The 12,801-nt window shown below is 40.3% G+C and overlaps 1 protein-coding gene across 9 annotated transcripts in view; it reads left to right on the forward strand.

Moving 5' to 3' along the window:
- Positions 1-12,343, forward strand: part of LOC130153079 (dynein axonemal light chain 1-like) — a 30,946-nt gene extending 18,603 nt beyond the window's left edge. For 5 of the 9 annotated variants that reach the window (XM_056347520.1, XM_056347519.1, XM_056347517.1 and 2 more), the window contains 4 exons: positions 3,075-3,130; positions 4,352-4,478; positions 4,887-5,033; positions 7,414-12,343. In XM_056347520.1, coding sequence (XP_056203495.1) covers positions 3,075-3,130; positions 4,352-4,478; positions 4,887-5,033; positions 7,414-7,460 — 377 coding nt within the window. In that variant the 3' untranslated portion in view covers positions 7,461-12,343. The remainder of the gene's footprint in view (positions 1-3,074; positions 3,131-4,351; positions 4,479-4,886; positions 5,034-7,413) is intronic. The other 4 variants (XM_056347515.1, XR_008823206.1, XM_056347516.1 and 1 more) reach the window with 4 other exon arrangements.
- Positions 12,344-12,801: the final 458 nt, after the last annotated feature.

The following is a 12,801-nucleotide window of genomic DNA, read 5'->3' on the forward strand; positions in this document are numbered from 1 at the left end:
TGACCTTTAAAATTATTAGTCGTACTGGGATATTAAAGTGCATTAAAATGTATCCCTGCATTAGCCTTGGCAGTTGTCTCACTCTGCAAGTTTAACAAAAGAAAAAAAAAACAACCCAAAATCCATCGAAAAGGCAGCTATGAACACTCCAGTGGGCCTAGTTGTGGTATTCAACACCTAATCAGTTCTGGAGTAATTTATTGACCAATTTTCACACTCATGATGGAGATAGTCTGCAGTTCAAGAACTCTGTAATTGTGGTATTGGTTGGAGTGAGGTTGGGGTGTTGTAGACCTGGGCGGAAAAATGTCATTCCATTTTGCAGAGGATTAGAAATATTTGGTTCGGTTTTGTTTGTACTTACAAGAGGTGTGCCATTTATCTAGAAATGGAACTGAACTTTTATTTTTTGGGCAGCTGTCTATAAACCTTGAAACTCGTTGGGTTACTGACTTTGGGACAGAATTCTTACTGGTCTGTCCTCAATAATTTAAATCTGTGGCATGAGGCTGGCAAAGAGCTGCAGGTTTTGGGCTGGAGCTTCCACACTTTTCTGTCCCCATTAAATTGCCGGGTGGACAGACAAGGAACCTGGAATCCCATCCTCTCCAGCTACACACCAATGTGGCTGTCAAGGAGCTTGATAAATTAATTTGTTTTCATAATATGCTCAGACTTCAATAAATTTGCATATCATAATCAGGGAAAAAATATTCTGGTAGTCTTTCCAAACTACTGTAGTATTTTTTGCTCATGGTAAAGTTACTCAAATGGAAATAATTAGGCAGTTACATATAAAAGCTAAACAATGGCTTTTTTTAGTGGGACAAAACATTAAAAGCTTTTAAAGCATCTTACATATTTATATTAATAAAATGTAAAATCAAAACATCCAGTCTATACCAAGTATATGATCCTAAAGCCAGACAAACTGGAACTATGGGCTCTGCCTCTTAAAGGTACAGAATACGAGGAACTCATTGTCTCTGTTGGCTTCTGAGAAAGAGAGAGAAAGCAGTGCTTACAGCTATGAAAACCAAGCCACTAATTATTAGATACTCGCTTTTGCTTATTGCGGAGAGGAAGCTGAGAAATCTTTTTAAGCATCTACACTCTCTTCAGACTGAAAAGATTACTGTTAATTTATATACCTGCTACTGCAGTTATGGCGAGTAGATTATTTTGTGTAAAAGATCACACCCCTGTATCTGTAAATGTGAGGAAGATGTCTTAGATGACAGCAACAAGTGTCAGTTTTGTGGTTTAGAGAGTGTAAATGTTCCATGGGGGAGATCTATTCCTTTAAAATACAGAATATCTCAGAACAAGAGTAACAAAAAGCAGTAACAGCAGTTAGAAACAATTTTAAGGCACGGCTTTTTAAGCAACTGTCATTTTTGTATTTGTAAGCATCCTTTCATTTCTTAAAAATTTCAAAAGTTAGTGGAAACTTATAATTTATAAATGCGAGTGTCATGGTTTAACCCCAGGTGGCAAGTAAGTACCACGCAGCCGCTCGCTTATACCCCACCCCACTGCAGTGGGATGGGGAGGATGATTGGGAAGGGATGTAGAACTCAAGGGTTGAGATAAGAGCAATTTAATAATTGAAATAAAATAAAACCAATAATAATGATTATCATGAGAAGGACAGAGATGGGGAGAGGAATGAAATCCAAAGGGAAGGCTTACCAGCTACTGACTGATGGCCAGCCAGTCCCCAAGCAGTGATCAGCAGGCCCCAGGCATCCCACCTCACCCCCCCCTCCAGTTTACATACTGAGCATGACGTTCTATGGTATGGAATATCCCTTTGGCTCGTTCGGGTCAGCTGTCCTGGCTGTGGTCTCTACCAATTTCTTGTGCCCCTCCAGCCCTCTGGCTGGCAGGGCCTGAGAAACTGAAAGGTCCTTGACTCAGTATAAACATTACTTAGTGACAACTGAAAACATCTGTTGTCAACATTACTCTCACACCAAATCCAAAACACAGCGCTGCACCAGATTTTAAGAAGAAAACGAACTCTATTCCAGCCAGAACCAGGGCAGTGAGTTACGGAGACACTAGCTGGCTAGACCAAAAGGACATCTCCCAGCACTTCTCCCCTGTGGATGAGGATCCTTAGGGATAATCTGGAGAACAGCAGCAGCAGTAGACTTCAGATTTACTGATTATGATTCTTGAATCCTCATCTGTAGCAATCTCTAGCCACTACATGTGCAGTCTGTGGAGTATCTGTTGCTACTTGGCTGGAATTTTCACTGGTTTTGCCATTAATTGTTGTACCTTGTATTTTTGATGATTACACATAAAAGAGTGAAACAAGATCATTAGGTATTTAATCCTTAATGCAGTTAAGAAGAAGCATTAAAGCATTCATGAGTGGTATAGATCCAAAGTTAACGCAACTGCATGCTGCAACTCAGTTTGCTTATTTACACCTGCAAGAAAGCTTGTGTGAAAAATGAAAATCAGTCATGCAAAGAGACTGCTGTTTTGTGATAGCTTTGTGTTACACTCGTATTACACTAAACCCCATGAAGAACAGCTCACTTGGAAAGGCGTTTTGTCTGGGTGCTGGACTAAGTTTCAATTACTCTCATCAGATTTCTGAAAGGCAGCTTTATATGCTGACGCCATTATAGAAATCCAGTCTGCTGCCTTAAGATAAGATGGGAGCAACTTTTGCCTGGAAAAGAAGGGGTATGAACTATGTAAGGTCAAAATTAGCAAGTTAGCAGTTAGAGTTCAGGTGCAAGGTGAAATAATATTTCTAATTCAATATTTATCTGGACTGAATTTCAACTAGGTAACCTACACATGAGCGGCTTGGCATTCATGGGCATGTTTCTGAGCTGTTCACTGCCTTCATTCCTGATGATCTGTGTAGGTCAGGAGGTTTTGTTTCTGTGAAGTCATTCTTTTCTTAATAAAGTCTGTTCAGAGTGCAGCTTGCTTGTAACTAGAATATGGTGTTTTACGTGACTTACAGCATATTCTTATATTGAACACACACCACACCCCCACACCCCCCCCCCATATATTAACAAGAAACTTTCTTTTATCTATTACAGAAAATTTGAGGATTTTGTCTTTGGGAAGAAATAACATAAAGAACTTGAATGGATTGGTATGCACTTCTTAGTATCAATTCTTTGCTAACAAAGTGGAGTGCTGTCTAGAATGTGGGATAATTGCCCTATGTTCATAAAAGTCTTTGCTGAATTTACATTATTGCCTAACCATTTATTTTCTCCTTTCACTACGATCTGTTCACCCTCTTACACATTGCTTCTGAATTTTCAGACAGTCCTTCTATTTTTTTCGTTTAAGCACTCTTCACATTGTGAGATTCTTCAGGGCTGTTTTACTACATAAAAGGATTTCAGAGAGAGATTTTGTTGTCTTTGACAAAGATGAGCAGAACTTTTATCTGAAAACTGCTGTCTGTAAAGCCCTTTAACTTCTACTGGCTTTGCATGAAAATAAATCCTGCAGACTTCTTGTACGAGGAATTTTCTACCTGAAGATACTTAGGCTATGCTTCTTTACTACAAATACTGGCAGTCCTATGAACGCACATTTCATGAAAGTCTGTTCTTTTTCTGTTAACTACCACCTGGAGCAGTATGGCTTCAGGGGAGAAGGTGGTGGCAGGACCAAGTCTGCTAGGCGGGGGAAAATTTGTTGAGGAAAAAATGGGGTCAGTGTTGTTACGTTTGAATTAAGGGCAGAACTTTTTTTCAGTCACTTTTTTTTTTTAATGAATATAGAAATTCTTCTCTTCCTCAAGAGATACTGTGTGTTTCTCCAGAATGTTTCTCTTCAAAGCTATTCCCACCTTCAGGGATGCCACATCTCTTAAGTGTGAAATGCAGTCAGTGTGTAATGGCTGGTTTACAAACCCTCTATTTTGAGAGAATTATGAAAGCACCTTCTGGCCAACAAGTACAAACATACGTGCACCTGAAATGAGTCATTCCCTCCTATTGTATAAAATGCCTTCTAAAGTAGTTGTTGAATTGCATTCACTTTTATGTATACTTGCAGTGCACAAGCAGCCAAATTTGTCTCCTCTGCCCCTATGCCTTAAGAACAACTACTCCAGCCAGCTATTCCTTGTCTTATTCTAATATTGTGGTTTCTGTCCTCCTAAATACATTTCAGATCCTTTCCTCTTAATTTCTGTGAGTATTTGCCATGTATAATTAGGGACCTGCTTAAAAAGAAATGAGGATCAATATACCTCAGTATTTTCTCACGCGATGTGACCCACAAGGGGGTGAAGAGAGAATCTGAAGAATAAGGAAGCTGTACTTTTGCTTACCTGAGTAGTCCTGTCATTTTCCAGGAGGCAGTTGCAGATACTTTAGAGGAGCTGTGGATCTCATATAACTTCATTGAGAAACTGAGGGGTATCCGTGTAATGAAGAAGCTGAAGGTTCTTTATATGTCAAATAATTTGGTGAAAGACTGGGGTAAGCCATGCCTCTCTGTTCTGTAACTTCTCTTGTAGTATGGTGAATGCATGAGTTAAGTCACCAAGTAAAAAGTAGTTCTGTGTGTTACAGGGCTGTAAGTCTCACTGATAAGCCTGCAGACGTGCAGAATCCCTAAATAGCCACTCATGCAAGAGAGTAAAAATAATTAGAATATTGAATTTAACTTCTGAGCCTTATTGGAGTTTGTTCTTTGAATCATCTTTCTCAGGCTTCTTTTAAAACGCATACCTGTCTTTAACTTGATACCAGTTCAAGCCCAAGCAATCCCTATCCTGTTGTATCCCATGCCATTTATGTTTGCACTGCGTTTGAAAGGAGTGTGTGGTGCAGATGTACTTTCCGTGTTCCACAATCTGGTTGGTGTTCTTACCTTTGTGGTTGCAGCAGAGTTTGTGAGACTGGCAGAGCTGCCATTACTAGAGGATCTGGTGTTTGTAGGCAATCCACTGCAAGAGAAATACGCCTCTGATCAGAAGAACAATTGGATTGAAGAAGCAACCAAACGGGTACCCAAGCTGAAAAAGCTGGATGGTGAGTTCGGGGCATGAGGCAATTTGTGTGTTAACAGCTTAATATAAAGACAACCACAGGGAAGTGAATCATAACCTCGGAAATTCATCTGCGTGCCCATGTAATTAGTATTCCTCCCTCCTCTCTTTGGAAGTAGTTATGCAGATCCTGGCTGCAGGATCTTCCGAGTGTTTGATGGATTTTTGAGTGTTAAATCCAAGTGGTCTTGCAGCCTACAGGTGGTCTTCACTCTTGAAGTTACCCAGGCAAATAGCTTTAGCATGTAACTAATAGGGAACAGAAAGATTTAGCATTAAGTAAGTTAACAAGGCTTTCATCTGCCAAGCTGAATCACAGTTTTCTCACCAAATTTGATTTAGTTTTCCCAACAAAAGAGGGTGACGTGGGGGAGCGGGGATAGACAGGGATATGCTCTTTTGCTTCGGTTGCAAGGACGTGTTTTAGGAACTCCATGCAAATTTCCTGAGTGCCCGTATCCCCCTCTTGTCACTGCAGTAAGCCTCAATTTGTGTGCTGTCCTCTCCTTTTCAAGTCACTGATGTGAAAATATATTAAAGCATGTCCTGATTAGTGACTGAAAGTGAGATAATTTTTAAATATATTTTTAAATATGTTGATTTCCGTTAATGGAAATGTTAGCTGTTTACTGTTATCCCCTGTTTACTAAAGTGGTGAAGAAGAGAGCAGGACTGGTAACACTCGTAGTCAGAGTAGCATCAGGGAAAGTACAAGTGTAGGGATGGCGACAAGAGGACAGCTTCATTACAGGGAGCAGTAGCTGGGAAATCGAAGCCAGATCAGCTGAAGTAGTACGCATTACTAGGAAGTGGAAGCCTGGTGAGAGAAGTGTATTGCTCTGAAGGATGGCCTGCAGTGGTCCATTTATTGTTGTAGTAAGAAACGTTTTTAGAGTAAAACCAAACTGGGATAGGGCAAATATATGGGTAAAGAGTAACCTTGTTAGTGTAAGGTTAGACCCTTAGTTCCTGAAGCATTTTTGCACCCTGGAGCAATAGACAGCTCTGAATTAGGCAGGTACATTTCCTATGCAACGTAGAAAGAGAGGATGATATTTAAGAATGGAAACCACAAAAGGTAGAACGTTGAGCAAAAAAGATGTGAGAAACACTGTAGCTGGCCATAAGGTTGCCTGTTGCAGTGCCCCAGGGTCCTGTTACGCTTATGTATTGTATGTGAAATGGCTAATACAGGGGCCTCAAAATTATTGAGATGGTTGAAGATGTTCTGAACAAAAATAAGCACCGAAGGTCTCTTTCAGCAGGTACGCATCCCTTTTCTGTTAGTTCCTGTGCCAGGAACCCTGCTCAGCGGTTAGGTGCCTAAAGCACAACACAAACCAGGCTCTGGTGGGTTTATTTTCCTTTTCCTACCTGTGAAAAAAGAAACACAGCACCCCAATCTTACAGTAAACGAAGGACTCTCGCCACAAAGGCTCACCATAGTCCTAGTCTGCCTCAAGCTGAGCAAAGCATCAGCGTGACCCAGCTCCCGCTACCCAGGTGGCAGCACAGGTGAATGGACATACACCTTCATGACCTGCTGTTCTTGTACTAGTTATTTAGGCGTGTATTTGATTGTGCCATTTCAGCATGCTGTGAGCTTACCTGTACTACTGGGTTTTGCTACTGTGGGGAAAATTTATGACTTGATAAATCTCTTTTGACTATTGCATTTCAGCTTATTTTAAGAACAAATTACCATGAGGTGGCATGAACCCTGCAGACTGCCATGATCTGAGGTGTCTTTGCTCAACATGGCTGTTAAAAAGAGATATTATTTAAGTACCCGAGGGGTGGGTATAGACTATGACACTACTGCACAATGCCTCTCTATTCCATGACATCCAAGTTATCCCTAAAATGTGACCATACAGCTTCTCAGATCCACATTGATATAATTGTATTTTGTAGTCTGGAACTACTACTACAAGGAGGTATCCTGTACTAAAACTTGGTCATGTATGTTGTGGAAACAGCAGCGCAAAGTAGGGGCCCAACAAGGGTGATGTGCTAGTTGGTCATTAGCAATTGAACTGATGTGGTGTGTCTCCCAGAGACCAAGGCAGGCTGATATTTGCAGGTCCTGCTTTAGTACCTTTTTTTATTCCCTATTACTTAAGAAGTTGGGAAAACATCCAACAGAAGATGTCATCAGTTGAAGGCTTTTCCGGTTAAGAAAGTTCAAGTATGCAGAGGTTTATGTCAGTTAGAAGCAGTGGCAGGAAATACAACTCCTTCTGCCAGTCCAGCTCTTTCCAACAGTCCAGATAAGCTTTCAGGTGTATCAGTATTAACTATTGTCTTTGCATAATCTGTTCCTAAACCTCTTCAGATTTTTTTTCTCTCTTTTTTCCTTCTAGGTATTCTAGTTATTAAACAAGAAGAAGATGAAGAAGGAGCAAACTGATGACACTTTCTTGTTGGGTATTTAATTATTTAAGTAACTCCAGATAGCTGGGCATATAGAACTTTTATATGAAATGTTTGTTTTGAAGAAAATCTTTGGGCAATTTTTAAAAGACCAGCTTATCTGCAGAGTCTCACCCAAAGAGTTAGTTACCAAAATTTGGGCACTCCAATTTTGTCAAGCTTATGACACCTTCTGTAGAGACTAGTGGAGCCAAGTCTATCTGCTGTTTGGCTAGCAAGAGATCTTCACCTAAACTAATACATAGCTATTTTTAATCCCTGATTAATGGTGCTTGTTGTTCGCTCTTGGGTTCTAATAGAACCATTTTAGCTCGTTAGGTGCAGCTGGCCAACGTTGTCTTGGAGATGCTGAGGCCAGAAGAACAATGTTGTGGTTTAGAGACACATTGCAGGTTTGTTGTGTTTAATTTTTGTCATGTGAATCCCTCAGTATTTTAAATATGCGAGTTTGCCTTTTCATCCCCTTAACTGTTACGCCAAACAAGCCCAGTAGTTGTGGACCTACGCACAAAAAAGGTATTGGTCTGATGATAACTTGTTACCGGCCTTAAGTTTCGAATTGGGCTTCTCGCAGTGGAACTCGACTGCATCGCTTAGAAGGCCAAGTATAACTTATATATTTATTTATTTTAAAGAGGCAATGGGAATTTGCATGGTTTCAGTGAGACTAAAATATCTGCTAGCTTTTTCTTTTTTTTGTCTTTTACTAAGAAGTTATTTCAGATTGGAATATGTGGCCTATTAGCCTACAGCTGGTTCCTAGTCTTGGTTTGGATCACTGGTGGACATAATCCTTCTCAGCTCTGGAATCTCCCTATAACTAAGTAGGCCGATACTAACACAGAAACAAACAATGAACGGAAAACCTGGGCTTGAGGACAGAAAATTGTGGCCTTGATGAAAGCACAGACGAAGCAGTGAGAGGAAGTGTATGTAGTTAGTGAGGAAGGTGAGATGAGATGGAAAGTGGGCATTGGGAATAAAAGTATTGAAGATGTACCAAGTGTGCTATATTGCAGGGTAAGCAGTTTTAGAAAAGCTTCCTGATATAACAGGTAACTACTTTTAGTGGAAAGCATTAAACAATGATGAAAACATACATGATTGCACTGTTGGATGCCAACAGTGTGTTTTTCTTTTCTTCAGAGAATAGATCAATATTCTCTGTCACTGGAGTAGATTTTTCTGCAGCTCATTTTTGGTTTTTTACAAGCTTTTCTTCTAATTCATAGTACCATCTTTTCTTAAATTAAAATGGCAACAACCTGCCAGGCATAGAAGGAATGGAGGCAGAACACCATTCTTAATTGTTTGTGAAGGTGTGGCAGGAGTTGAAATCTTGGAAGTCATGGTCAGAGATAAAAAGGTAGAATTGGTCCAGGCAACAGTGGTATTGATCTCAAGCTCCAGACAGAAGTGTAGTACAAGATATTCTCTCTCTGATGAACTTCTAAGTGAAGAGCGTGAAGTAGATTACAAGACAATCACAGTCTAGTTTCTATGATTCTTAGAGGCATTCCAATGTAAACTGGCGATTGCTGATACAGCTTGAATTTGATTTAGATCTGTTATTTAAAACAAGGTCAAGAGTGCAATGGCAAGAACTGTGGACATTCTTCACCTAGCACAAACTATTTCCAGACATTTCCATTTCTGTTCTCTTGACCAGAAAGCAGTTTCTTAGTTAACAAGCTCACTGGCTTGTTCTTGCAGACAACTTTATATTCATATGTAATTTCTTTTAGAATTACTCCCCTAGCTTTAGCGTGAGTAAAGGCACCGCTGACCAAGCAGCACAGCGGCACGGAGGGTACATATACAGTCAACAGCCATTTCACACCGGCTTCTTTTAAACCTAAGCCATTCCGTTCACTTGCAGCCAACCGCTTTGGCAAAGTGATGTGCTTTGGCAGCACACTCAGCCCCTGCTGCCCCCAGCTCCTCGGGTGGGTCACGGGGGTTGGCCTGTGCCCTTGACGACTGTAACTGAAGTGTGGTTAACGTGAACCAGAGCCAGAGGGGAGCGAAACTTGACCTGTGAATACTGCCAACAAATGGAAATGCCGAATCCATCTCCATGTTTAGAGACGTTTTCAGAACAGACCATGCAGTGCTCGTGTGCTAGTGCTTGGCCACAAAGAAAAGCGTTTGAACCCCTGTAGCTGGTCCCTCCTAGCACATCATCTACAAGTGTGGTACGTGTGGCTACGTTAGCACCTCAAATGGAACGCAACGGGAGAGAAAGTGAGCAACCAGCACAGTCCAATGCCAAGAAATCCTGCTGATTGATGAATATATAAGTATGGTCCAAGTCTGTACGTTTCTGAAGGTCATGTTTGATACAGCAAATACTCTATGCTTTGGCTATATTTTGAGAGCAGAATAGAAACTTAAGTGTACTGACTGCCTGGTGATGGTTGGAATGAAACTGCTCCCGTGAGAGGACGTGAGGGGTAAGAGCAGTTTCTGGCTCCTGTAAGTGACCAGTACAGGCTGTACCTGTGGGAATTGGTCCAAGAACTGTTGCAGTTGTCAGCAGAGCTGTGTGTATTGTGCGGCCCACTGTCATCAGCTCTTTTCACAGATTAACAGCACAAATTCACTAAGGTTTTTTTTGGGGGGGCTGTATTATAGTTACCACCAAAAAAAAAAGAAAAAAAATCAATATTGAAGGAACGGAGCAACCAGTCTCAGCACAATTGTAACAGCAGTAAGGGCACTTAGAAGATTTCCCTCGCCTTTCACCCTTCATGCTGTGATAAATTAGCATAAAGTTAAAAACCTTTCAGATAAAAACTGTATGTCAAATCTCAATGAATCAATACAGTAAGAAAAGAATAAACTCTGGCTCTCATCTGTCAGGAGATGCTCAAAGCTGGGTGGAATATTCAGCTTCATGTTGCTTCGCCTGATGAATCATGATTAGTCTCAAGAACAAATCAACCTCCCCTGAACTTCTTTTCCTCCAAAATAAGTTTTCCTAAATTTTAAAATTTGCACTTTAAAATTAAGCACTGGATGTGGTGGAAGACATAGGTGGCAGAATTAAAGCAGCTGATCTGCGTATCGATGGTGCTACGCCACGTCACGTATAAGCTAAAAGCAAAGCTCGGCCTGCACGCCCATAGCGAGGGGCCGAGTAAAATGCGGAAAGGCTTGTCTTTCTGTGTGCCTCTTTGCCCTTCCCTATCACGCCGCATCCGATAAAGCAGTAAGCACATTATTATTCATGGATGAAAAGAGCACCCATGTAAAACTTGCAAGCCATATAGAATTTTGCTTTTCCCAGTGAAATATGAAGGATTAGCATCCACTTTATTCCTTAGAGAAATATCCTAAAATTAAATTAGTGATAGGAAATAGCTAGGTCTTTTACTTGCCTGTTAGCACACTGACCTCTTTTCAAAGAGCTGATATATGCAGTGATTATATTGAGAATTGCTGGAAAAATGTGAGAAGAGACCTGAGAACCAGCAGATGACTCAGGTTACACTAGAAGTAGACTCATCTAGAAAAACCTTCAAGCAAGAGAGCACTTTTAACATCCTCTTTGGCTATCTTTTGTATACAGTAATTTTGTAGCATGGCCAAGCTGTTAAGTCTGCTGTGTTTAAATTATTTAGGCCTATGTTTATAAATGTTATTCTGTGAAACTTGTTTAAAAATAATATAATGTTATTTTATACAAACGTCTGGCTGTTGTGTAATGAAATAGTTCAGCTTGTGGAGAGTGTTCAGAAATTAAATTTTGTTCTCATTAAACTTTCCTAGCTGCTCAGGGAGCAATGTATTTATAGTATGATAGTATGTAAATGCTGTTTCCTTATTGCCTCTGAAAATAACCTAGACTTTAAAAATGCTGATATATTGTGATTGTTGTCATCTGATACATAAATATTTTTCAATCTTTTAAGACACTGGTTGTCACACTTTGTTCTTAGGTCCTAAAAGAAAAGTCTACTACTGCTATATGAGGGGAAAAAAACCCTCAAGTTAAATAAATGGCTAGTCTTTCTTCAGTACAAAATTACAATTCACTTGGAATTTCAGTTAACAGCAATATTCTGTCAGTTCCATTAAACCCAAACAACGGAAGGTTAACTGATTAATAAGACAGTGTTACTGAAATGTAATTTCAAAACTCCAGTATCAAGAAAAAGCTTTATACCCCACAGTCCACAGCAACCAGTCTCAATAACGACAACAATAGCATCCTGCAACATGCATGGCTTCACAGTTTTGGCACAAAATAGTCAAATCTTAGCACTTTTGCCAGTTGGCTTTGACAGGGAGGTAAATACATTATTTAAAGCCCCAAGTAAAGTCCTGCTCTGCTATCTGAACCGAAAGCTTTGGTGCTCCCCGTCTCTTTTGCCCACCAAGCAAAATATGACTTTTCCAAATGCTATTGCTGACCAACGGCCACAGGAGTAAATTAAACCAAGGGTTTCTAGACCAAGCTGAAAAAAAAAAAAAAAAAAAAGCTTTTTAATGGCTTCAGCCGAGTCTTTCTCCTGCCAGCTTTACCAAGAATACTGAAATTAAAATTTGCCAGCATAAATTAACAACTAAAACCAGAACAGGTGTGCTGCCATAGGTTGAAACCTAGCGGGAGGCCAGTCAGACACAGGGACCTGTTTCTGCCATCTGCTTTATGCAGTGAAACATTTGCAGCTTTTAAAGACTTCATGCCCACAGGTGTGAGAAACACCTCTGTAGCTTAGTTAACTAAAAACCAGTTAACTACCAAAGCAGAAGGAACCTTTGTTTTGAGGCTGGATGGAAGCAAATTAATATTGAAAATTAACAGCAAGAGATCCAGCTGCTGTCAGAGGAAGTGAGATTAACACTGTATAAAAATGTTTAAAAAAACCCTTAATTCAGCTAAGTGCCTTTAAGGCGGTATTGACTAAAACTTTTTTAAACTCTACCATTGAAAAATACAATGCAATATGATCTACAATTGAAGTAATTGTTTCTACAACCAGCAGATTCAACTACTAAACAGCAGGAAAACATTAACTCTTTTTTCCAGCAGCTCTGGATTTACTTCAGTCTCTATTTTCTGTCCCAGCCACAGCCATCCAGGAATTCAGACTGGATACAGGCCTCTCATGTACCAAGTTACTCCATGCTGCCTTTGCCCACTTGGCTTTGCAGTTGTTTCAGGTAGTGTCAGAATCCCGCTGGCCTTACTTACTACTTACGGCACGGCAGGCCTAGAACTATTCCCCACAAATTTCTAACACGCTATCAAGGTCGTTGCTGGCATCCTGGGAAGGTGCTCGGGACACCCCCTCAACACTCCTGTAAAGCAA

This window comes from Falco biarmicus, chromosome 7 (assembly GCF_023638135.1).
Source record: "Falco biarmicus isolate bFalBia1 chromosome 7, bFalBia1.pri, whole genome shotgun sequence".
Lineage (NCBI taxonomy): Eukaryota > Metazoa > Chordata > Aves > Falconiformes > Falconidae > Falco > Falco biarmicus.